The sequence below is a fragment of the Argentina silus genome, assembly GCF_951799395.1.
Source record: "Argentina silus genome assembly, chromosome: 7".
NCBI classification, from domain to species: domain Eukaryota; kingdom Metazoa; phylum Chordata; class Actinopteri; order Argentiniformes; family Argentinidae; genus Argentina; species Argentina silus.
In genome coordinates, this window is record NC_139661.1 from 24,402,387 (window position 1) to 24,428,021 (window position 25,635).

Here is a 25,635-nt window from a genome sequence, read left to right on the forward strand (position 1 = left end):
AGTAGTCTGATAGGCAAACAGGAAGTGACATCACTATTAGTGTGAGAAGGGAAGGCCGAGGTGATATGGACAGTGAGTCTGACAACTAAACCTCTGACACACACACACACACACACACACACACACACACACACACACACACACACACACACACACACACACATGCCTCTTCACACACACACACACACACGCCTCTTCACACACACACACACACACACACACACACACCTCTTCACACACACACACACACACACACAAAAACTTCTCCAAAATGATGTAGAAAGAGGTGCAGGATGGTAGAGTACAGATGTAGAACTCTGCCGGTTTATCTGACGCAAGCCCGGGGTTCGGGAGGGTTGCCATGGCAACACGTTGATGCGTCCGGGGCCCCTCCCACGACAACCACGCGTACACGCCACGTAACCATAGTAACCACCGTCACAGTCACAGTTAGATGTATGTCATAGCACCTTTGGCGGCGGTGTCGTAGAAGACCTTGATGTAGGACGTAGGAACGTATCCCTCCTCATCCTCGCTGCGCCGCACGCGCGTCCAGCCGTCGCCCTTGTCCTCCTCGATCACGTACAGCAGCTCCCCCTCACTCAGGGAGATGGTCCCCTCATTCTGCCCTGGGGGGGGAAGTACAGTAGAGTACAGTACAGTACAGTACATTACAGTACAGTACAGTAGAGTACAATACAATAGAGTAGAGTAGAGTATAGTAGAGTACTGTACAGTACAGTACAGTACAGTACAGTACAATACAGTAGAGTACAGTACAGTAGAGTACAATACAATACAATACAGTAGAGTACAATACAATAGAGTAGAGTAGAGTACAGTACAGTACAGTAGAGTACAATACAGTACAGTAGAGTACAATACAGTACAGTAGAGTACAGTGGAGTAGAGTAGAGTAGAGTACAGTACAGTACAGTAGAGTAGAATAGATCTCTATGGTCCATTGTGCATTTTTATCCAAGTAATTCTTTAAATGTAGAGTGTTGCACCTAATATCCACGCTGCAGCACCTCTACTATCTAAATATCTATATATAGCACCACTATGCTATATAGTATATACACTCACTGGACACTTTATTAGGAACGCCTGTACACCTTCTCATGGTGGAGGTGGTGGAACACCTGTACACCTTCTCATGGTGGAGGTGGTGGAACACCTGTACACCTTCTCATGGTGGAGGAACACCTGTACACCTTCTCAGGGTGGAGGTGGTGGAATGGTGCGGGGAATGTTTTCTTGGCACACTTTGGGCCCGTTAATACCAGTCAATCATTGCTTGAATGCCACAGCCTATTTGAGTATTGTTGCTGACCATGTGCATCCCTTCATGGCCACAATTGACCCATCTTCTAATGGCTGCTTCCAGCATGATAATGCACCATGTCACAAAGCAAAAGTCGTCTCAAACTGGTTTCATGAACATGACAATGAGTTCAGTGTTCTTCAGTTCTTCCCAGTCACCGGATCTGAATCTAATAGAACACCTTTGGGATGTGGTAGAACGGGAGATTCACAGCTTGAAAGACCTGAAAAATCTGCAGGAATTGCGTGATGCAATCATGTCATCATGGACCAGAATCTCAAAGGAATGTTTCCAACATCTTGTGGAATCAATGTCACGAAGAGTTGAGGCTGTTTTGAGAGCAAAGGGAGGGCCTACCCAGTATTATTATAGTGTTGTAATAAAGGGAGTATTACCCAGTATTAGTATAGTGTTCCTAATAAAGTTCCCAGTGAGTGTATATAGTATATATATGGTATATATGAGTGTATATAGTAAATAGTATATATATGGTATATAGTACGTAGTATATAGTATATATATATATGGTATATAATATATACAGTATATGGTACAGAGATTTGCAGGTGCCGATGGTGTGGAGAGGGTCTTCATCATCAAAGGGTTAGGTTAGGGTTAGGGTTAGGTTTAGGTTTAGGTTAGGTTAGGTTTAGGGTAGGTTAGGTTAGGGTAGGGTTAGGGTTAGGTTAGGTTAGGTTTAGGTTAGGTTAGGTTTAGGGTAGGGTTAGGGTAGGGTAGGTTTAGGTCAGGTTAGGTTAGGTTAGGGTAGGGTTAGGGTTAGGTTAGGTTTAGGTCAGGTTAGGTTAGGGTAGGGTAGGGTAGGGTAGGGTTAGGGTTAGGTTATGGGCGATATTATCTATGATTATGGAGCAGAAAGATTTGGCGTGTCCGAGAAAAAGAAGAAGACAGGTACTGAGGTAATTAAATCTAGGCGCCAACAGGAAATGGATAGACTTATCAGGGAGAGAAGACAGCTCAGGAAACAGTGGAGGAAAGCTACAGAGGCTGAGAAGGAAGGGTTAAATAGGCTGCAGGTAGATGTGAAGGAGAGACTGGCAGTGTTAAGAAGAGCAGAGAGCATTAGGAAAAACAGGAAAAAGAGAGAGCGAGCTAGAACAGCATTTTACAAAGATCCATTTAGATTTGTGAAATCGTTATTTAGTAAGGGGAAAAATGGTAGCCTTAGGGCTCCAAAACAGGAGCTTGAGGGACATCTGGAGGAAGTGCATAGAGACAGAGAAAGGTCTAGACAGCTACCCCTCCCCCCTGACATTCCACCTATTGGAGAGATAACCAGTCAGTGTGACGATAGCCCACCTAGGTGGAAAGAGGTACAAGAGATAGTAAGGCGGGCTAGGGCGTCTTCAGCCCCAGGGCCCAATGGAGTCCCTTACAGGCTGTACAAGAGTGCGCCAGATGTGCTGAGGTTCTTATGGACATTGATGAAGGTAGTCTGGAAGAAACAGGTTATTCCTAGGGCATGGCGTAGAGCAGGGGGAATTTTTATTCCCAAAGAAAGAGACTCTGTAGACATTAGTCAGTTTAGGCCTATAAGCCTTCTTAACCCTTGTGTGGTCTTCGGGTCAAATTGACCCGTTTTAAATTTTTAATTGAAGAAAAAATATACAAGGAAACATTTTTTCAACCTGAAACTCCATGGCCTTGGCTTATTTACTGTGAAGAACATGTCAAAGAAAAAAAAATCATTGAGTGCACATGCTACACCCCCCCTACACATTTATGTCCTTCACAAGGTCTTCGGGTCAATTTGACCCGCATATACACAGAGACACACAGACTCACAGAAACATGCACACACACACTCACTCACACACATACAAACACACACACACACACACACACAGAATCTGCACAATGTTGTTACAAAACATTCTGGGAAGCCAGAGGGAGGAGACCCTGAGAGACACCAGGGAACACGGGTGGTACTGGATATGTCACAGGGCCTCAGTGGCCACAACATCACTTGGGATAATTTTTTCACATCGTACAGCCCGGGACAGGAACTTCTCAAAAGAAAGCTGACAATGGGTGGAACAGTCAGAAAAAATAAGACAGAGCTCCCACCTCAGCTTCTAACTGTAAAGAACAGGCCAGTCCATTCCTCCCACTTTGTGTTTACGGCCAACATGGCCCTGGTATCCTACATACCCAAAAAGGGCAAAAATGTGATGCTTATGAGCACTGGTGACACCGCACATACAGAGGAGACAACATGTGCCCAGGAACCCAGCTTCTCTAGCCATAGTGAGGAGGGTGGAGGAGGCTCCTGCTGTCCCACCTGCACGACCCACACAACCACAACCTCCAGTGCCTGAAGTAAGTGTCCTGTTGTTGTTGTTGTTGTTTATGTGTGCATGTATCTGTGTGTGTGTGTGTGTGTGTGTATGTTTCTGAGTATCTCTGTATGTATGTGGGTCAAATTGAAATTGACTATTAGAAGATGTGGTGGGAAAAAAATCCTGAACTAATAAAGTATTTTCATTATTCTAGATTGCAGCTGGTGGCAACAAGAGGAAGCACAGCGAGGTGTGTGAACCCTCAAAGGACTCAAAGACACAAACCACATGCAGAAACTGCTAAAAGTCTGTAGTACACATACTCTCAAATTGTATGTATCCAATATTATTTCAGAATTGCTTGAAAGATGTATTTTTCAGTGTACTGTATTTCATTGACAGTGAATAAAGCATTTCGTTCATGTTTTGTGTTTCTATTTATTGTAAATCATCTCAAATTATTTTGGAGACATTTTTGAGAGATGTATTTTATATCCAGTGACTAAATCGATCTAAGTTTGGTTCTCGTGTTTCTATTGTCGTTCATCACCTGTATTTGCTTTTCACAGCTTTGATTATAATAAGATAAAGATGAAAATCAAATGAGAATATCTCCTGAAAAATAATAAACATCAATGAAAACATTGTTTCATTTCAACTTTTCAGAGATAAGCATTCCACCCAAGTCCTTATTATAGCAGATTTTTTACATAAATTATAACTTTATCACAAAAAACGAATTACACTTCCACTGTTAAATATGATCTAGCAGAGATTAATTGCAAATATTAATCATACATGTTATCTATATTGTTTGGAATTGAGATAAAGACAATATATGTTAAAGAGTTTTGAATGGAAATTTGTATTTTTGTATTGCTTTTAAAGCCCCAATAATGTCCCGGGTCAATTTGACCCGAAGACTTCCAAAGGGTCCAAAAAGTGAAGACAATACGAGGGTTAATGTGGAAGGGAAGGTTTTCCTTAGTGTGGTGGCACAGAGGTTGTCTAGTTACTTAGTAAAGAATAGCTTAATTGACACTACGGTGCAAAAGGCTGGAATTCCAGGCTTCTCCGGGTGCTTGGAACACACCAGCATGATTTGGAATCAAATTCAGACAGCTAGACATGAGAAGAAAGACCTTCATGTGGTATTTTTGGATCTGGCGAATGCTTTTGGGTCAGTACCGCATAGTCTGTTATGGGAGGCGTTTGACTTTTTTAAAGTGCCAGACAGTATAAAGAGGTTAGTTAAAGCTTACTTTTGTGACATTCAACTCTGTTTTACTACAGCAGAGTACACTACAGCTTGGCAACAGCTAGAGATAGGCATTATGGCAGGCTGTACAATTTCCCCTTTGGCCTTTACCATGGCAATGGAAGTCATAATCAGAGCCTCGAAATGGGTAGTGGGTGGGGAAAGGTTGCAGGGAGGGCTGCGCCTCCCACCAATCAGGGCTTACATGGATGACATGACAACTATGACATCAACAGCCCCTTGTACTAGGAGGCTACTGGATAAACTAAATAGCAACCTAGAATGGGCTAGGATGAAAGTGAAGCCAAGCAAGTCTAGGAGTATCTCCATTGTCAAAGGGAAGATAGCTGATAAAAAGTTTTTCATTGGTGGGGAAGTGGTTCCAACAGTGTTAGAGAAACCGGTTAAAAGCTTAGGAAGATGGTATGACGCAAGCCTCAATGACAAGAGTCAATGTGAGGAGTTGAGGCAGGAGATGATTCAAGGCATCAAAGGTATAGATAAGTCAGGGCTCCCAGGCAAGCTAAAGTTGTGGTGCCTACAGTTTGGATTGTTGCCTCGGCTGATGTGGCCACTGACAGTTTACGAGGTTCCCATATCGAAGGTTGAAAAAATGGAAAGGTTGATTAACTCTAATATTAGAAAGTGGCTTGGAGCCCCGCGCTGTCTGACCAGTGTGGCCCTGTATGGAAAGGGCATGCTAGAGCTGCCGATTTCTAGTCTGACAGAGGAATTTAAATGTGCCAAGGCTAGACTGGAAATGACTCTAACCCAGTCAAAGGACCCAGTTGTTAGAAGTGCAGCGCCCATAGTTAAAACTGGAAGGAAGTGGAAGCCTAAAGAGGCAGTGCAACAGGCACAGGCAGCCCTTAGCCATAGGGATATCATTGGGCAGGTTCAGCATGGACGTGGAGGTCTAGGGCTGTGTGCAGGAAAACCTGTGTGGAGTAAGGCAACAGCAGTAGAAAGGAGGAAACTGGTAGTGGAAGAAATACATAGACAGGAGGAGATGATAAGATGTACAAGGGCGGTGGCACAGGCAAAACAAGGCCAGTGGGTAAACTGGGAGAGTGTAGTGAAGAGAAGCTTGAAGTGGAAGGATTTGTGGAGCATGGAGGCAAGCAGAATTACATTTATCGTAGGGGCTACTTATGACGTACTGCCATCTCCCCAAAATCTTAATCAATGGTTGGGTGAGGATGCTGCCTGCCCGTTATGTTCCAGCGTATGCACACTTAGGCATATAATGACTGGGTGTAGAATCAGTCTTTCTCAAGGGCGATACACGTGGCGTCACAATCAAGTGTTGAAATGTTTAGCTGCTGCAGTTGAGGGAAAACGGCTAGAAGTAAACTCGCTAGCTAGTAGTGGCCAGCGGAAAGACATTGCATTTATAAGAGAGGGAGAGACTGGCGTAAGGAGGCCAGGGCGCAGCTGCGCGCAGGGACAGTTGCGAACTGGCGCAGATTGGAAGTTAAAGGTAGATTTAATTGAACAGCTAATCGTACCGGCTGAAATTGCTAGCACTAATTTGCGGCCAGACATGCTGCTGTGGTCTGAAGCACAGAAGCTAGTTTATATTATCGAACTCACGGTCCCTTGGGAAGACCGGGTTGACGAGGCTTATGAACGAAAGAAAGCTAAATATGCAGAATTAGCGGCAGACGCGACACAGCGTGGGTGGACCGCTTTTGTTCGCCCAGTGGAAATTGGTTGTCGAGGATTTGTGGCCAAGACAACCTATGCACTGCTAACGGAGCTGGGTATTCGCGGACGAGAATTGAAACTGGCGATAAAGAATATGTCGGTAGCAGCGGAGAGCGCTAGCCAGTGGCTGTGGCTGAGGCGGAAGATCAGTAGCTGGGGTTCCCGTTAAAGGTAAGATGCAACAGCGACTTGACTAGAGCATGAGGTAGCATAGCTTGGCATTGTTTGGCTATATTAATGAGAAGGCATCGTGTCATATTGTGGTGGTGAGGGGTTTTGTACTGCCATTGTTTGGCTATATTTATGAGAGGATATCGTGTCATAGTGTGGTGGGGGGGGTTAGTACTGCTAGCCAGTGTAGGCTAGCCATGAAGTTGCACGGACACAAACATTCCCCCACAACATAAATAAAGGGCACACTCACCCCTCCTTTCCCTAATCCGGGACCGTATCCACCCGGGGGCTTCCCCACCTCTAACCCTTCCCTCTACCCTAAATTAGGGTTTGAATCCCTGCATCTACACTTATATAAAGACATAAACATAAACACATGCACACACTATTTAGGCCCCCACATACACCGTTCCCTTACCTTACAGAAAACATTTACCCTAGATAGGGCATCACACACACACACTGATGGGGTGGGTAGGCTGATAGGTTGGTTGTAGGGTTTAAGTTAAAGATAGTATTGAGGTAGTGGTGTTGAGGGGGGTGTTTCCAGGACGCTGGACTACACAGTTAAGCCTTCTCGAGGTGTCGTGGGCCTAACTTAACGAAACACCGGTGACAGAAGGTGCCCACTTGATAACCCCAATGACATGCTGCTTACCTCAGTTGGCTAGAGTAGGTAACCGGTGAATGGTACCACCTGAGGAATGACTCCGTAGACCTATGACGGCGTAGCCTGATGTTTGCTATGGTGTTGCATCGAATGGTGGATATATCACTCGCTTTGTTGGTTTGATTTGGCCTTCTACATCTGTTTTACCTTGGATCATGGCACAAGGGATTATAACATCTTGTCCTGTGTATTAATAAATATATATGGTATATATGAGTGTATATAGTAAATAGTATATATATGGTATATAGTACGTAGTATATAGTATATATATATATGGTATATAATATATACAGTATATGGTACAGAGATTTGCAGGTGCCGATGGTGTGGAGAGGGTCTTCATCATCTTAGGGTTAGGGTTAGGTTTAGGTTTAGGTTAGGTTTAGGGTAGGTTAGGTTAGGGTAGGGTTAGGGTTAGGTTAGGTTAGGTTTAGGTTAGGTTAGGTTTAGGGTAGGGTTAGGGTAGGGTAGGTTTAGGTCAGGTTAGGTTAGGTTAGGGTAGGGTTAGGGTTAGGTTAGGTTTAGGTCAGGTTAGGGTAGGGTAGGGTAGGGTTAGGGTTAGGTTAGGTTTAGGGTTAGGTTAGTGTGGGGTAGTTTAGGTTAGGTTAGGGTTAGGTTAGGGTTCGGTTAGGGTTAGGGTTAGGTTAGGGTAGGTTAGGGTAGGGTAGGGTTAGGTTAGGTTAGGTTTAGGGTTAGGGTAGGGTAGGTTAGGTTTAGGGTTAGGTTAGGGTTAAGGTTAGGTTAGGGTTAAGGTTAGGTTAGGGTTAGGCTTAGGGTTAAGGTTAGGTTAGGGTTAGGTAAGAGTTAGGGTTAGGTTAGATTAGGTTAGGGTTAGGGTTAGGGTACCTTGGAACGGGTACAGAGACTTGCAGGTCCCGATGGTGGGGAGAGGGTCTTCATCATCAAAGTCGTCATCAAACTCGGTGCTGCGAGACTTGAACTGGTGCTCCGTGCTGTGGTCCTCTGTGTAACTGCCGTCAGGACTGACACACACACACACACACACAGACACACACACACACAGACACAGACACATACGCACACACACGCACACGCACACACACACACACACACACAGGGAACAACATTAACACACACACACACACACACACACACAGGGAAGAACGTTAACACACACACACACACACCGTGTAAGTGGACTGGTTAAGGGGTTACCATGGTTACCTCTCTCTTGAAAGGTGCATAGGTGTAATAAATGTGTTACTATGGTTACCTCTCAGTTCACAGGTGTGCTGTTACTATGGTTACCTCTCTCGGTTGACAGGGGCACAGTTGTTGTTGCCGGGCGTGGTGACCATGGTGACCTGGGAGTCATACAGAGCGCTCTGTCTCCTGCTAGGGTCATCCTTCTCTGTTAGCCTAGCCTCCACCTCACACAGCCAGGCCTGGACACACACACACACACACACACACACACACACACACACACACACACACACATTATTTGTCGTATAGTCAGAATCCAGCTGTAGACGGCAGCTAGCTTCTCAACAACGCAACAACAACAACAATAATAAGAAGAAGAAATGAACGCACCTCATATTTGCGTATATTAACGCACCTCATATTTGCGTATATTAACGCACCTCATATTTGCGGGCGTCGTGCTGCAGCCTGTCAAGGTTCTGGGTGATCTCGTCCAACCGCGGGTCGACACTGAGGGCGTCGCCCATGTGAGGGTTCTTAACGTAAACATCCTTCATCTTGGTCAGGGCGTCCCTGCACACAAACAACCAATGATGAACATCATGTTAAGAATCAACAGTTGAAATTAAGGTTCAGGCAGACATCTGAACTACCTATGGGGGGGCAAGAATAAACCGCCGAATGATGCAACACTCCACCCTGGTTAAACAGCCTCCACCCCAGCCTCCACCCTGGTTAAACAGCCTCCACCCCAGCCTCCACCCTGGTTAAACAGCCTCCACCCCAGCCTCCACCTACTGCCCCAGCCTCCACCCACCGCCCTAGCCTCCACCCACCACCTCAGCCTCCACCTACCGCCCCGCCTCCACCTACTGCCTCAAACTCCCCCCACCACCCCAGCCTCCACCTACCGCCCCAGCCTCCACCAGCCTCCACCCCAGCCTCCACCCGCTTGGTCGCTCTGTATTGAACCTGCCTACGGGGGGTTGATAGTTATGGGCTCCCTGCCTTATATTATTGTATTTTATGTTGTTAAACTTCAGGCAGGAAGCGGAGCGGAGCCAGACCTAATGATCTGTACTACCATTTCATTCTTCTTTTACGATCAGTTTGATAGATAGTGTCTGGTTAGTTTGACGTTCCTGAAATTGACTGGCAGCCCTCTCTCATGCCTACTCCTTTTCTCATTACCCTAGACTCTGGTCTCACCTAGACTCTGGTCTCATGTCCTTCCCCTGTCACACCTGTCCATATCCACCTTCCAATTCCATGCTGTTTCTGTCACCTCCCCTGTCAAACATTGTTGTTATCTATCGTCCTCCAGGTCAGCTCGGCCACTTCTTAGATGAGATGGATGTCCTTCTCAGCTTCTTCCCTGAGGACAGCACACCGCTCACACTACTGGGTGACTTCAACATCCAGTCAGAGAAGCTTCACTCGTTTGGAGTACTTGACCTCCTCTCCTCCTTCGGCCTCCTTGACCCTCACCAATCCAGCTTTAAGGCTGGGCACTCTACTGAGACTGCTCTCCTTGCTGTCACGGAGGCCCTCCACTCTGCCCGAGCTTCCTCCCTCTCCTCTGTTCTCATTCTTCTGGCCCTGTCCGCTGCATTCAACACAGTAAACCACCCGATCCTTCTCTCCACCCTCTCAGAACTGGGCATTTCTGGCTCTGCACTCTCCTGATTTTCATCCTACCTGGCCGGTCGCTCCTACCAGGTGACGTGGAGAGGATCGCTGTCCTCTCTACGAGCCCTCACCACTGGGGTCCCCCAGGGCTCTGTCCTAGGGCCCTTACTGATCTCCCTCTATACCAAATCTCTTGGCTTGGTAATTTCACATGGTTTCTCCTACCACTGCTACGCTGATGACACTTAACTCTTCCTCTCTTTCCCCCCTTCTGACTCACAGGTGGCAACACGTGTCTCTGCGTGTCTTGCAGACATTTCTGCTTGGATGTCAGCCCACCACCTCAAGCTCACGAATGAGCTTCCCACTGCTGTCAGGACTGTAGAGTCACTACCTATCTTCCACCGTAACCCTAACCCTTAACTGTCCCTCCGAAAGACCTCTTCATCCACACTACCCCCTGTACAAGTTTCTCTTTTGTAAATAAATTAATAAAAAAAAAAAAAAAAAAAAGATTCCTTTGTGACTGACAATGGTCCCTGGTCCTAGCATAGATTATTTTTTCTTATGATGACTGATGGATAGATTATCCACTTACTAAGACAAATGTATTTGTTGTAAGTCGCTTTGGATGAAGGCGTCTGCTAAATTCCATGAATGTAAATGAGCCAGTAGAAGCCTCTGGGAATACAAAGTACTTTCACTGGAGACTCTCAGAGACTGAACCTCTCTATGAATGAGTGAACATTAACCTTACATACAGTATCTACAGCAACTAACCCTAACCCTAACCCATTAACCTTACATACAGTATCTACAGAAACTAACCCTAACCCTAACATACAGTATCTACAGTAACTAACCCTAACCCTAACATACAGTATCTACAGTAACTAACCCTAACCCTAACATACAGTATCTACAGTAACTAACCCTAACCCTAACCCATTAACCTTACATACAGTATCTACAGAAACTAACCCTAACCCTAACATACAGTATCTACAGTAACTAACCCTAACCCTAACATACAGTATCTACAGTAACTAACCCTAACCCTAACCCATTAACCTTACATACAGTATCTACAGAAACTAACCCTAACCCTAACATACAGTATCTACAGTAACTAACCCTAACCCTAACATACAGTATCTACAGTAACTAACCCTAACCCTCCTCCTACTGTCCCATGACTGTCCCAGCTCCTCCTACTGTCCCATGACTGTCCCAGCTCCTCCTACTGTCCCAGCTCCTCCTACTGTCCCATGACTGTCCCAGCTCCTCCTACTGTCCCAGCTCCTCCTACTGTCCTGTACTAGCGGTCCTCTTCTTTAGGAATGCTACTGGAATAGAACTGTACTCTACCTGTGGTGAGGATAGGTACATCTACCTCTGGTCCAGCTGTGTGTGTGTGTGTGTGTGTGTGTGTGTGTGTGTGTGTGTGTGTGTGTGTGTGTGTGTGTGTGTGTGTGTGTGTACACCTCTGGTCCAGCTCCTTCTGGATGTCCTTGTTGAGGTCGTTGATCTTGGCCTGCAGCTTCTTCCTTCTCTGTTCAGGAGGGAGGTGACTGCAGTCCTCTGGACCAGAACCCTAGAACACACACACACACACACAATCACAATACAGCACATACCCACAACCCTACAGGGGGATCGACCAATCACAATACAGCAAAATGTCTCAAAATGAAACCTGATGTAAACACTGTTATGTTGCCTAGTGGTCAGAGAAGCACACTGCAGCATTTCTATCGAATTATGTTCCAATACCACAGAACAACCATCTGAGGACGGAGGAAACAGAGGCTTACCAGCTTCAGAGAGAGCTGTCCACATGAAGGAGAGAGGGGAGGAGAGACAGAGAGAGAGAGAACATCATATAACAGATGACAACGATTGAAATTAAATGCTGTAACTGAGAAGAAGCAATGGTTCTGGGTGTACAGACAGACAGACAGACAGACAGACAGACAGACAGACTCACCCCTCGTTTCAGGCTGCGTAGACAGTGCATCTTGTGTCTGGAGGTCATGAACTCATTGAGGCGGTGGGAGAGGGGCTCCTTGGGTTGCTGTGGCGACTGGGGGCCGTCGGCCACGCCCCCTCCCGGAGACGGGGAGGTGGGGGGGGGAGGGGGGGGCTGGCGGGGCGACGCTAACAGAGACATGAGCTAGGAGGGGTCACCACGATGGGTCATAGGGGTCACCACGATGGGTCATAGGGGTCATGAAGGGGTCATAGGGGTCATAAAGGGTTCATGAGAGGTCATAGGGGTCATGAAGGGGTCATGAGGGGTCATAGGGGTCATAAAGGGTTCATGAGAGGTCATAGGGGTCACAATGAGGGGTCATAGGGGTCATGGGGGTTATGAAGGGGTCATGAGAGGTCATAGGGGTTATTAAGGGGTTATAGGGGTTATGAAGGGGTTAGGAGAGGTCATAGGGGTTATTAAGGGGTTATGAAGGGGTTAGGAGAGGTCATAGGGGTTATGGTTAGGAGAGGTCATTGGTGTCATGAAGAGGTTATGAAAGGTCATTGGTGTCATGAAGAGGTTATGAAAGGTCATGGAAGGTAAACAGAGATGAAGAACAAAACCGTAACAGACATAAAAGGAGTAAAATAACAGTAAAAGGTACACGACAACACAGAGACAACAGAGAGTGGCGTTAGCAACGCCGTTAGCAACAGTGTTAGCAACGGCAGGACAGGCAGAGCAGCAGAGAGAGTGTTAATCAATCTCCTCCTTTAAACCATCCCTCAAAACCCTGCTTTTCAAACTTGCTTTAACTATTTTTATTATTGCTGTTTTTACTGACTGTGCTTTTTATTTATTAATTTATTATTGTTCTCTCCATGGAATGTTGTGTCTTTGAGTTCTGAGAAAAGCGCTATACAAAATAAATGCATTATTATTATTATTACCCTGTTCCTGCTTATGTTCCCGTAGCTCCTGTACTGCCCAGGCTTTAGCTCGAGGGGCTAGCTTACCTTGTTCCTCTTGATAAAGGGCCAGAGTTTTCCCCGGCTGCCGCGCCGGCTGAGGTTCTTGGCCTCGCCGCGGGCGTTCAGGTAGCTGGACTCAGACACGGTCCTCCGCATTGACAGGCTGTAGTCCTCAAACTCCACATCCCCTGGCGGCTCGAACCCCGACTTGAATGACTCTACCACCTGCCTTGTGTCCTGGGGGGGGTGGGGGGTTAGGGTTAGCAGAAACAATCACATCCTTCACTAAAGACGTCCTTGAGCGAGGAGCACCACAACTAACCCAATTGGGTGGAGACTGGAGGAACCTCCAGAGTTACCTGACTCTGACAACCAGTTACATCATTTATGTTCTTGAACTTCAATAATGAGGTTATGAGTTTATGCAGTAGGGCTTTATACAGTAAAAGGGAGTAATGATGTGTAGTAAATGTGTTTTGGTATAACTGAGTCGATAATACAGCAAACATGAATATTCACATCCATGCGTTTCAGCTGGAGGCTGTTAAACTAACAGGCTGCAGATACTCATTTGCACTTTAAAGTCTCTGAACAAGTTTGTGTTTCAATGCGTTTCTTCACAGGGATACAAACATACACATGAACATACAGGAGTAGATTACCCTACAGGAGTAGATTACCCTACGATTACCCTACAGGAGTAGATTACCCTACAGTAGGACTCTGCTGGGATTCAGACAGACACAACAGGAGTACACAGTAACAGTACATCTGTTATCTTATATCTCATCCATTAAATGATATGTAATCTATAAAGTTATATCTAATCTGTCCGGGTATTTTCAGCAGTACCACAGTGGTGCTGATCTAGACCGGGTCTGACCTGTTGGGTCGGGTCCATGGCCCATTTGGGAGTCCTTCTGTGATGTGGTTTAACCACAGTCAGAACCTGCGATGTGGTTTAACCACGGTCAGAACCTATGATGGTGTGGTCAAGAGTCAGGACTGTGATGTAGTTTAAACACGGTCAGAACACAATCAGGACTGTGGTGTGGTTTAACCACGGTCAGGACTGTGGTGTGGTTTAACCACGATCAGGACTGTGGTGTGGTTTAACCATGGTCAGAACCTATGATGGTGTGGTCAAGAGTCAGGACTGTGATGTAGTTTAAACACGGTCAGAACACAATCAGGACTGTGGTGTGGTTTAACCACGGTCAGGACTGTGGTGTGGTTTAACCACGGTCAGGACTGTGGTGTGGTTTAACCACAATCAGGAATGTGGTGTGGTTTAACCACGGTCAGCTCTCAGGACCTGTGAAACATCCTATAATACTAGTTGTGTGGTTGCCTAGCAACGCAGCCAGCTCGTTAGTGTGTAAGTGGGGCAGTCGCTAACGAAGCAGCACAGTCAGCACTATTCAATGTGTTAATAATTGATCTGCTCATGTTTGAGGGGATTAACCCTTTACCGCTGCAGACCTCAGATGATTCAACCACAGACTCTCCAGGTTTGCCTTAGAGTCTTCTGCCATGGATCTGAACCTGTATACTGACGACCATTGTTCTGTCAGGTTCTGTCAGGTTCTGTTAAGTTCTGTCAGGTTCTGTTGAGTTCTGTTGAGTTCTGTCAGGTTCTGTTGAGTTCTGTTGAGTTCTGTTGAGTTCTGTCAGGTTCTGTTGAGTTCTGTCAGGTTCTTTCAGGTTCTATTGAGTTCTGTCAGGTTCTGTTGAGTTATGTCAGGTTCTGTTGAGTTCTGTCAGGTTCTGTCAGGTTCTGTTGAGTTCTGTCAGGTTCTGTTGAGTTCTGTCAGGTTCTGTCAGGTTCTGTTGAGTTCTGTCAGGTTCTACTCACCATCTTGGGCTCGATGGACTCTGCCGCCTTGGTCATGCCGTCCAGACATCTCCCAACGATAGGCAGAACCTTCCGCTCCACCTCAGCGTACGTCTTCATGGAGTCTCCAACCCGCTCTATCCTCCTCTGCTCCATCTCCTGGATACGCTGCAACAGGTAGGTAGACAGATAGATAGATAGATAGATAGATAGATAGATAGATAGATAGTTAGAGATAGATAGGTAGATAGGTAGATAGGTAGATAGGTAGATAGATAGATAGATAGATAGATAGGTAGGTAGGTAGATAGATAGATAGATAGGTAGGTAGGTAGATACCTGGAAGATGTGTGGTATGAGTGTGTAGTAGTGTTCGTTCTGCTCCTTGTTGAACTTGTGCAGGAAGGTCAGGTACTCTCCCTTACTGTCCTCCGCCACCTGGTGCTTCAGCTGGGCCTGCTGCCTCGCCTGGGTGGGGGTGGGGGGGTTGGGTACACACATATACAGCACTCTGTCATAAAGCGCTGTGCAGAAGAATACAACACATTGTACAGCATCAGTGAACAACAACAACAACAACAACAACAACAACAACAACAACAACAACATCACACTTACAGACCAGCTGGTGTCAGACAGTCTGTGCATCCTACAGGTTCACAATCACACTCACTTTCATGTTTAAGAGAACTCTGAGCTTAACTTTAGCTTAGCTTTACCTTAGCTTAGCTTAACCTTATCTTAGCTTAACCTTAGCTTAGTTTAACCTTATCTTAGCTTAACCTTAGCTTAACCTTATCTTAGCTTAACCTTAGCTTAGCTTAACCTTATCTTAGCTTTAGCTTAGCTTAGCTAACCTCAGCTTAGTTTAACCTTAGCTCTTAGCTAACGCTCTGATCTTAAACAGTAGACAGCTGTATGGTCCGTATAAATGCCATCATGGGGTTTACCAGGACATGTCAGGACATCCAAATACACAGAATGTTTCTAAATGACCAAACATCAACCAATGATGACCAAACATCAACCAATGATGACCAAACATCAACCAATAACCACCAAACCAACCACATGGTGACCACAGCATGCACATGGTCCACACACAGACAGACTGAGGAGGAGCGTTGAACCATGACCAGAACCAAACGTAGGGGGGACATTCAGATCCTGACAAACATGTTTCCCGTGTGTTTATTTGTCTCTACATGAAATATAACTATTCATATTAGAATCTGTATATGTACTTTAGAAATAAATCAAATCATTTCCATTTTGAACAGACGTTGAGTGGGACAGGCGATGGTGAACATCCTGACAGACAGACAGCTGGGCAGACAGACAGACGGACGGACGGATGGACGGACAGTGTGCGTGCGTGTGTGTGTGTGTGTGTGTGTGTGTGTGTGTGTGTGTGTGTGTGTGTGTGCTCTCAACCTACCTTGAGAGAACAGCGCTTTAAGACATGTCAGAAAACAGAAACATGGCGTTAGTCCCACCACCCCACACAGCTGGTCAGGTGTTAAATGGAGGGGCGGAGCTACACAGCTGGTCAGGTGTTACATGGACGGGCGGAGCTACACAGCTGGTCTGGTGTTACATGGATTGGGTAGCCCAGTCTCAGACTATGAGGAATGCACTGGCCAGGCTGTGCAGTGGGAGACCCAGGTTTGACCCCCGCTGGATACAACCATGAGACACTCTTGTGCTAATGTGTGAAACTACACCCACCCACGCACACACATACACACACTTTCTCACTCTCACACACACACACACACACACACACACACACGCGCACACACACACACACACACACACACACACACACGCACACACACGCCAGGTGTCAGTATGGTACCTTCTCCACATCAGCCTTGGTGACGTTGATGTCTGTGTCGATCTTGTCAAAGTACTGCTGGGCTCGGTCTGCCTCCTTACAATCCCTCTCGAACCTGCGCTTACTCTGACACACACACGCACGCACGCACGCAGATACACACACACACACGCACGCACGCACGCACGCACGCACGCAGATACACACACACACACACACACGCACGCATGCACGCACGCAGATACACACAGCCACACACACACACACACACACACACACACACACACACACATATATATGCACGCACACACACACAAAACAAAAACATGTCCACACATAGTTGACACAGTAGGTATAACACAGGGGAGGCTGGTGGATCTAGAAATTGAGAAATGATATCAAATATGTATATACAATGACCCTCCACCAGCCTCCCATGGTATAATGCATGTATATATTTACAATATTGTATTATATGAAAATGTATATTCTACACATATCTCTGTTCAGAAGATGTATATATCTCTCTATATATATTCTGTATACATCTCTAGTCTATATATCTAGTCTATATTTCTATATATCTATATCTCTAGTCTATATCTCTATATCTTGAGTCTAAATCTCTATATCTCTAGTCTATATGTCTAATCTATATCTCTATATATCTATATCTCTAGTCTATATCTCTATATCTCTAGTCTATATCTCTCTATCTCTAATTTATATCTCTAATCTATATATCTATATATCTATATCTCTAGTCTATATCTCTATATCTCTATATCTCTAGTCTGTATCTCTATATCTCTAGTCTATATCTCTATCTCTCTAGTCTATATCTGTAGTCTATATCTCTGTATCTCTAGTCTATATCTCTATATCTCTAGTCTATATCTGTAGTCTATATCTCTATATCTCTAGTCTATATCTGTAGTCTATATCTCTATATCTGTAGTCTATATCTCTATATCTCTAGTCTATATCTCTATCTCTCTAGTCTATATCTGTAGTCTATATCTCTGTATCTCTAGTCTATATCTGTAGTCTATATCTCTATATCTCTAGTCTATATCTGTAGTCTATATCTCTATATCTGTAGTCTATATCTCTATATCTCTAGTCTATATCTCTATCTCTCTAGTCTATATCTCTAGTCTATATCTCTATATCTCTAGTCTATATCTGTAGTCTATATCTCTATATCTCTAGTCTATATCTCTATATCTCTAGTGTATATTTCGGTTCAGACTCACAGACTCTAGTTGTTTCCAGGACGTCTCGATGTGCTGCTGAGCTCTGCGGCCGTCGTGGAAGTGCTGCGTTCAAGAGAGACACGTTTGTTAACGTCTGTTTTAAGAACTTTAGAGCAGTGATGAGACAGCTGTGAAATGATGACAAACGTGTGTTTTTAGAACATGTCAGTGATAAATGATTGTTAAAGACAGCTGTAAAATCATGCATGATTGAAGCGCTGGATGTTTTAGTTTGTGTGACACTTTTTCAGACAGAAAAAAACAGTTATACCCGGAATAACCTTCAAAACGTACTAAACCAGACTAGACTGTCCAGTGACTATCGGTCTGTTTCACACCTTGATAAAGGGTCTGTCATCTGAGGAGTGTACAGGGTCAGGGTTAGGGTTATGGTCAGGGTTAGGGTTAGATGGGTTTGTGTTAGGGTCAGGGTTAGGTGGGTTAGGGTTAGGGTCAGGGTTAGGTGGGTTAGGGTTAGGGTCAGGGTTAGGGTTAGGTGGGTTAGGGTTAGGGTCAGGGTTAGGTGGGTTAGGGTTAGGGTCAGGGTTAGGCGGGTCAGGGTTAGGTGGGTCAGGGTTACGGTTAGGGTTAGGTGGATTAGGGTTAGGGTTAGGTGGGTTAAGGTTAGGGTCAGGGTTTGGGTTATGGTCAGGGTTTGGGTTAGGTGGGTTAGGGTTAGGGTTAGGTGGGTTAGGGTTAGAGTCAGGGTTAGGGTCAGGGTTAGGGTTAGAGTCAGGGTTAGGATTAGGTGTACGTGTCTTGATGTAATGTATTGTTTGTAGCAGGGCTCCCCTGGAAAGGAGACATTAGTCTCAGTGGGAGGAATAAATGTGTTTAATAATTCAACATTCTGAATACAGGAGAACAGAATGTAGATTCTACCTTCAACACTGACAGTGGAGCCTTCACTGAGGCAGGAGCAGAGGGACAGGATTGGCTGATGGCTGATGATGCGTACAGAGGGACTAATGTGATTGGCTGATGAAACATATTCATATTCTTGACTGATCTGAAGCTCCTCCCACAGCATCACAAAGGAACTGTTGTACTGGACATTAATGTAGTCACACATAGTCATCATCATCTTCACACACACACACACACACACACACACACACACACACACACACACACACACACACACACACACACACACACACACACACACACTCCCCCCTGTCATATTAGTTCCAGCCACCAGCTCCAGACAGAAGACTGTTCCATTTACTAGGACAATTATAATCAGGACTGTGTGTGTGTGTGTGTGTGTGTGTGTGTGTGTGTGTGTGTGTGTGTGTGTGTGTGTGTTGGGGGTGGGGTGGGGTTAGGGGCCAACCATTGACCTGGATACTTGACCTAGTTTGTTTCTACCCAGGATTCTCAGGCGTAGTGACATCATCATGTCATATTCTCAGCCTGATCCCTGGACATCAACACACCCTGCTCAGCCAATCACAGTAGAGCACCTGTGATCTGATTGGTTGGCTGGGATCAGGTGGTTTGGCTGTAATGATGTAATATCTAAACCACTGATGGTTTACATGATCAGGGACAGTTACTTTCAAGTGTAAACACGTAAAGCAGTGTGTGTGTGTGTGTGTGTGTGTGTGTGTGTGTGTGTGTGTGTGTGTGTGTGTGTGTGTGTGTGTGTGTGTGTGTGTGTGTGTGTGTGTCCGTCCATCCGTGTGTGTGTGTGCATCCGTCCGTGTGTGTGTGCGTGCATCCGTGTGTATAGGGCTGTCTTACCGACTTCCTCTCTGCCTTGAGCTCCTGGACGTATCTGGTGAGCTCAGACAGGATGTGAGTGGTCAGGTTCTCAGCGATGACCTCATGTTGACCCGCATAGTCATTCAGCTCATTCAGGGTCATCAGGAACGCCCGACACGACGTATACCTGGGAGGAGGGGGGGCCAGGGGTTAGGGTCACCAGGTGGACCAGGGGTTAGGGTCACCAGGTGTACCAGGGGTTAGGGTCACCAGGTGGACCAGGGGTTAGGGTCACCAGGTGGGCCAGGGGTTAGGGTCACCAGGTGGACCAGGGGTTAGGGTCACCAGGTGGACCAGGGGTTAGGGTCACCAGGTGTACATATTAGGGTTAGGGTCACCAGGTGGACCAGGGGTTAGGGTCACCAGGTGGACCAGGGGTTAGGGTCACCAGGTGTACCAGGGGTTAGGGTCACCAGGTGTACAGATTAGGGTTAGGGTCACCAGGTGTACAGATTAGGGTTAGGGTCACCAGGTGTACCAGGGGTTAGGGTCACCAGGTGGACAGGTTAGGAGAGGAGGGGAGGGGAGGGGAGGGGAGAGGAGGAGGGGAGGGGAGGGGAGGAGGAGAGGGGAGGGGAGGGGAGGGGAGGGGAGGGGAGGGGAGGGGAGGGGAGAGGAGGGGAGAGGAAAGAAGAGAGGGGAGGGGAGGGGAGGGGAGGGGAGGGAGGAACACTAACCAGGAACACCACAGTCATGTACTTGAACAATGTGATGACATCATTAACCTGTGGTCTGATCCTAGTTCACTCACTTATACTCATCCTCCTCTCGGGAATTCTTCTTGGGCTGATACTTCTTAGACAGGTTCCTGTTGAGGCAGAATATCAATCAATTAAACAGTCAATCAATCAATCAATCAATCAGTCAGTCAATCAATCAGTCAGTCAATCACTCAATTAGTCAATCAATCCATCAATCAGATAGGATACTGTAAATGAAAGACATAGAGACAGGGAGAAAGAGGAGGAGAAGGAGGGGGAGAGAAGGAGGGGGAGGAAGGGGGAGGGAGGGGGAGGGAGGAGGAAGGAGGAGGAGGGAGGGAGAGGGGGAGCGGGAGGGGGAGGGAGGGAGGGGGAGGGGTATGGAGGGAGAGGGGGAGAGGGGAAGGAGGGAGAGAGGGAGAGGGAGGGGGAGAGACGGAACGTCAAGAGAACAATCAAACTGATAGAGGGATTATCTGGAACCTCGAACCTCTGCTCTGCTCGGGGCACAGACTGCTGTTAGCCTCTTAGCTTGTTAAAACAGCAACACCTGTCTGTCTATGTGTGTGTGTGTGTGTGTGTGTGTGTGTGTGTGTGTGTGTGTCAGCATGGACAGACACACACACACACACACACACACACACACACACACACAGAGAGAGACACACACACAAACACACGTATCAGCTCTGTTCCACTGAACACAGTAGATCTCCATCTGTCTGAGCCTCTTAGTAATACTACTACTAATACTACTAATACTAATCAGAAACGTCATACCAATAATAATAATAATAATAATAATATTATTATTATTAAGAAGAAGAAGAAGAATACAAGCTACTGAGGAGAACAAGGGTACAGATGCACCCCAGACGTTTAACATCATGTCATGAACATACATGTGAGAGACAGATGAACACGCATGTAACATTAGCCGTGTTATCACTGTGAGAATATCCTCAATCACGTTCCCCTTCCCTCTCTGCTCTGCTAGCATCAATCCAGACTCTCCCCCCACTCTCCCCCCTCTCTCCCTCCTCTGCTCTGGTGTTGCTAGGCAGACTGCTACGTTCCCTCAGCCTCTGTCTGTTAGCATAGCAGCTACACCCCCCCTCAGCCTCTGTCTGCCTGCCTGCTAGCCTCGTTAGCCTAGCCTCTGTCTGCCTGCCTGCTAGCCTCGTTAGCCTAGCCTCTGTCTGCCTGCCTGCTAGCCTCGTTAGCCTAGCCTCTGTCTGCCTGCCTGCTAGCCTCGTTAGCCTAGCCTCTGTCTGCCTGCCTGCTAGCCTCGTTAGCCTAGCCTCTGTCTGCCTGCCTGCTAGCCTCGTTAGCCTAGCCTCTGTCTGCCTGCCTGCTAGCCTCGTTAGCCTAGCCTCTGTCTGCCTGCCTGCTAGCCTCGTTAGCCTAGCCTCTCCTATCAAGCTAATTCCCAGCAGCTGTGGAGAGAGGAGCAGCTAGAGAGGAATGTAGCAGCTAGCCTAGCCTTGACCCTTGACCCTGTCACCACAGCACACGCTGCAAATCCCAGCCCAGCCAGATCCCAGCCAGATGCTTGGCAGCAGTTTAATCACATAATTACTGTCAAGCCTTTTGCTGCTTTCTATGGATACCCCCCTCCCCACACACACACACACACACACACACACACACACACACATTAGGCCTAACCCACATACAGTTCCTGTCATCCTTCTGTCTCTGGTGGTTTTGTTTGACAGGACATATCATAAAGAAAACAACGTACAAATATTGACTGATTGACTTAAAATGGTTGTATGGGGTAGATTGACTGGAAGACACACACGCACACACACACACACACACACACACACACACACACACACACACACACACACACACACACTCCTTACCTGATCTGTTTGGCATAGCTGAGCTCGATCTCAGACCTCTCCTTCACAAACTTGGTGTAGCGCTCCACAAACTCGATCCCCCAGTGGGTGTGCTTCTCCAGGTTGTCAAATTGATCCTGCACACACACACACACACACACACACACACACATACACACATACACATACACATACACATACACATACACATACACAGTCACACACACAGGAACGTTATTAAACATTTAAAACAAAACCCACTCTCCCAGAGAAACACAGAGGAGGAAGTCAGACTTAGAACTTCACACAGTGCCGTAAATAAATGCCATCATTTAGTCAGTACCTGGTCAGTACCTGGTTAGTACCTGGGAGGGTCAGTACCTGATCAGTACCTGGGAGGGTCAGTACCTGGTCAGTACCTGGGATGGTCAGTACCTGGTCAGTACCTGGGAGGGTCAGTACCTGGTCAGTACCTGGGAGGGTCAGTACCTGGTCAGTATCTGGTTAGTACCTGGGAGGGTCAGTACCTGGGAGGGTCAGTACCTGGTCAGTACCTGAGAGGGTCAGTATCTGGTCAGTACCTGGGAGGGTCAGTACCTGGTCAGTACCTGAGAGGGTCAGTATCTGGTCAGTACCCGGGAGGGTCAGTATCTGGGAGGGTCAGTATCTGGTCAGTACCTGGGAGGGTCAGTACCTGGTCAGTACCTGGGAGGGTCAGTACCTGGGAGGGTCAGTATCTGGGAGGGTCAGTATCTAGTCAGTATCTGGGAGGGTCAGTATTTTGGGGGATAGTGGTTTGGTCAGTGTTTGGTCAGGGTGTGTGTGTGTGTGTGTGTGTGTGTGTGTGACCGACAGAGTGCACCCAAACAGAAGAGAAGCAGAGATCCTATCTGAGGGTGAGGGTGAGATTTAGGGTGAGGGTGAGGGTTAGGGTTTGTCCTAGCCCTGTTAGGGTGAGGGTGAGGGTGAGGGTGGGGGTAAGGGTTTGTCCTAGCCCTGTTAGGGTGAGGGTGAGGTATATTCAATAGATATTCAATCGACCGCGCTGTGCGGATCTGTTCAACTCGACTGCACAGAAACAGAGACGGTAAGATCCGGTCCCTCTCTCACACGCTCTTCTTCTAACGTCAATTAACGAATCAGCCGAATCCCAAAACGGTACAATGGAAATCTAACGGTTGTGTTGAGACGTTGTTACCGTATTCCCGGTTGTGTTACAACGTTTCTGGAATGTAACGGTGCTTCACGGAGCTGCAGATCTGTGTTTGTGTGTAATTATGGAGCCCATTTTCCACGGCCTTCTAGATGAGACACACTGGAACGTGTAATATTCATCAACATCATAATCATCAATATGACTGATTGATAGAATAGATGATTAAATATCTCGTCCTATCTATCGTTCATTATCGTGACGGTAAGGTCGGTAAGCGTCGATGTCTCTCCAGTTTGACTCGTGCGCTATACCGCTCATAATAAAGCCCGTGCGCGCCCCCGGGAAGCATCACGGCAGCACGAGAGCTCTAATCTGGCTACCGTGTTGCTAGGGACGTGCACATGCAGATACTATAGCAACAGATCGTAGTTGTCGCCTACATCTGAAACAATAAAGACAATAATAATCATAATAATATGCATGCAAATAACGGAGAGTACGTGCAGAGATAACGGAACCGTGATCCCGCGGGTACACCTACCCACAGCTCCGTCCCCCAGCCGTTCATCTTGTCTCCGTTATTCCTCCGAATAATCCACCGGTTGTTTTCACGCGTCCAATCACGCGACAGACATATGTCTAAACACAGACGTTTTGTCTTAAATCCCGGGATTTTCACCGTCGCATTGTGTCCCAACAGCCGGTGTTTTCCGTCGGTGTGAGGAGGAGGAGGAGGAGGAGGAGGATACGGTAACGGAGGTTCTACATGTGGGACATCCACGCGCCCAGCCCGGTGACAGCACGCGGCCGCGCGCCTCCGGAATGAAAATTCGGTGGCTCGAGGAGGGAGGTGCTATGGTCTGAAGCGCGTGGGATGGATGGAGGGATGGAGGGATGGATGATAGAACTAAAGATACCCCCCCCTCTCTCTCTCTCTCTCTCTGAACCAACATCTCAACAATGTACCGATTCACTGACGTAGAAACCGTGTAAATATCTGTAGACCTGGCGTGACATATCTGTAGGCAACAAAGACAGACATGCTTATAGCTAGTGCTTTTAGAAAAAGCAACACAGCAAAACATAAACTTTGATTATATTTGAATAAATGGTTTCATAGTAATCCTAAAGCGAGCGTATTCACAGCTTCAGTGTGTCTGTGCTGTCATGTGAGGACATATTTAAGCATGAAGACTTGAATATGATACAGGTGAGCAACAGAATTAACCACAGACCTCACAGCCAGAGTCAGTTTATTAAGCACAATGTGACATGTTAATTTAGGGTTAGGGTTAGTCCTAGGGTTAGGGATAGGCTGAGCTGGGTTAGGGTGAGTCCTAGGGTTAGGGTTAGTCCTAGGGTTAGGGATAGGCTGAGGGTTCTGAGTCCTGCAGGCCAGTGGTCCAGGTGACGATGTCTCTGACCTGTAGAGTTTCCTCCTGTCAGGAAACACACACCTGTTATTACACCTCTGTTATTACACCTCTGTTATTACACCTCTGACTCATCAATGTTCTGGACAGAGTTTATGAGAGCCACTAAGTACAGGACAACTAACCCCTCTGATGTGAAAACCTTTTTAGCCAATAAAAACACCCTCAATTCCAAGTAGTTTTAGCAGCAACAGAAATGACCAACCTCTCCAGCTCCTTAACAACCCTCTCAGTCACCACCTCACCTGCAGACACAACATCATCTGGATTATAATCTAACCCTAACCTGGATTATAATCTAACCCTCAACTGGATTATAATCTAACCCTAACCTGGATTATAATCTAACCCTCAACTGGATTATAATCTAACCCTCAACTGGATTATAATCTAACCCTAACCGGGATTATAATCTAACCCTCAACTGGATTATAATCTAACCCTCACCTGGATTATAATCTAACCCTAACCCTCACCTGCACAGTCAACCATAATCTGGATTATAATCAGGGTTTTGAAATGTGTTTGACTTTACATACTATGCCTAACTTTTACTTGGCCATAACTATACTAGCACAGGAAGTAAAGGCTGGTATTCAGACGGGTATATTCATGAATCTACT

At 46.5% G+C, this 25,635-nt stretch overlaps 1 protein-coding gene across 1 annotated transcript; it reads right to left on the reverse strand.

Annotated features, from left to right (window-relative positions):
* Window positions 1–450: 450 nt before the first annotated feature.
* On the reverse strand, window positions 451–24,147 carry fnbp1a (formin binding protein 1a; the record flags this gene model as incomplete). The annotated part of the gene is made up of 17 exons (XM_083674038.1): window positions 451–629; window positions 8,283–8,419; window positions 8,706–8,842; window positions 9,044–9,176; window positions 11,717–11,826; window positions 12,047–12,061; window positions 12,220–12,405; window positions 13,224–13,415; window positions 15,034–15,180; window positions 15,352–15,480; window positions 16,451–16,465; window positions 16,871–16,975; window positions 18,106–18,168; window positions 19,852–19,999; window positions 20,624–20,680; window positions 22,445–22,560; window positions 24,121–24,147. 17 exons carry the CDS (start codon window positions 24,145–24,147, stop codon window positions 451–453), a joined length of 1,896 nt encoding a protein of 631 aa, XP_083530164.1.
* Between the last annotated feature and the right edge of the window lie 1,488 nt (window positions 24,148–25,635).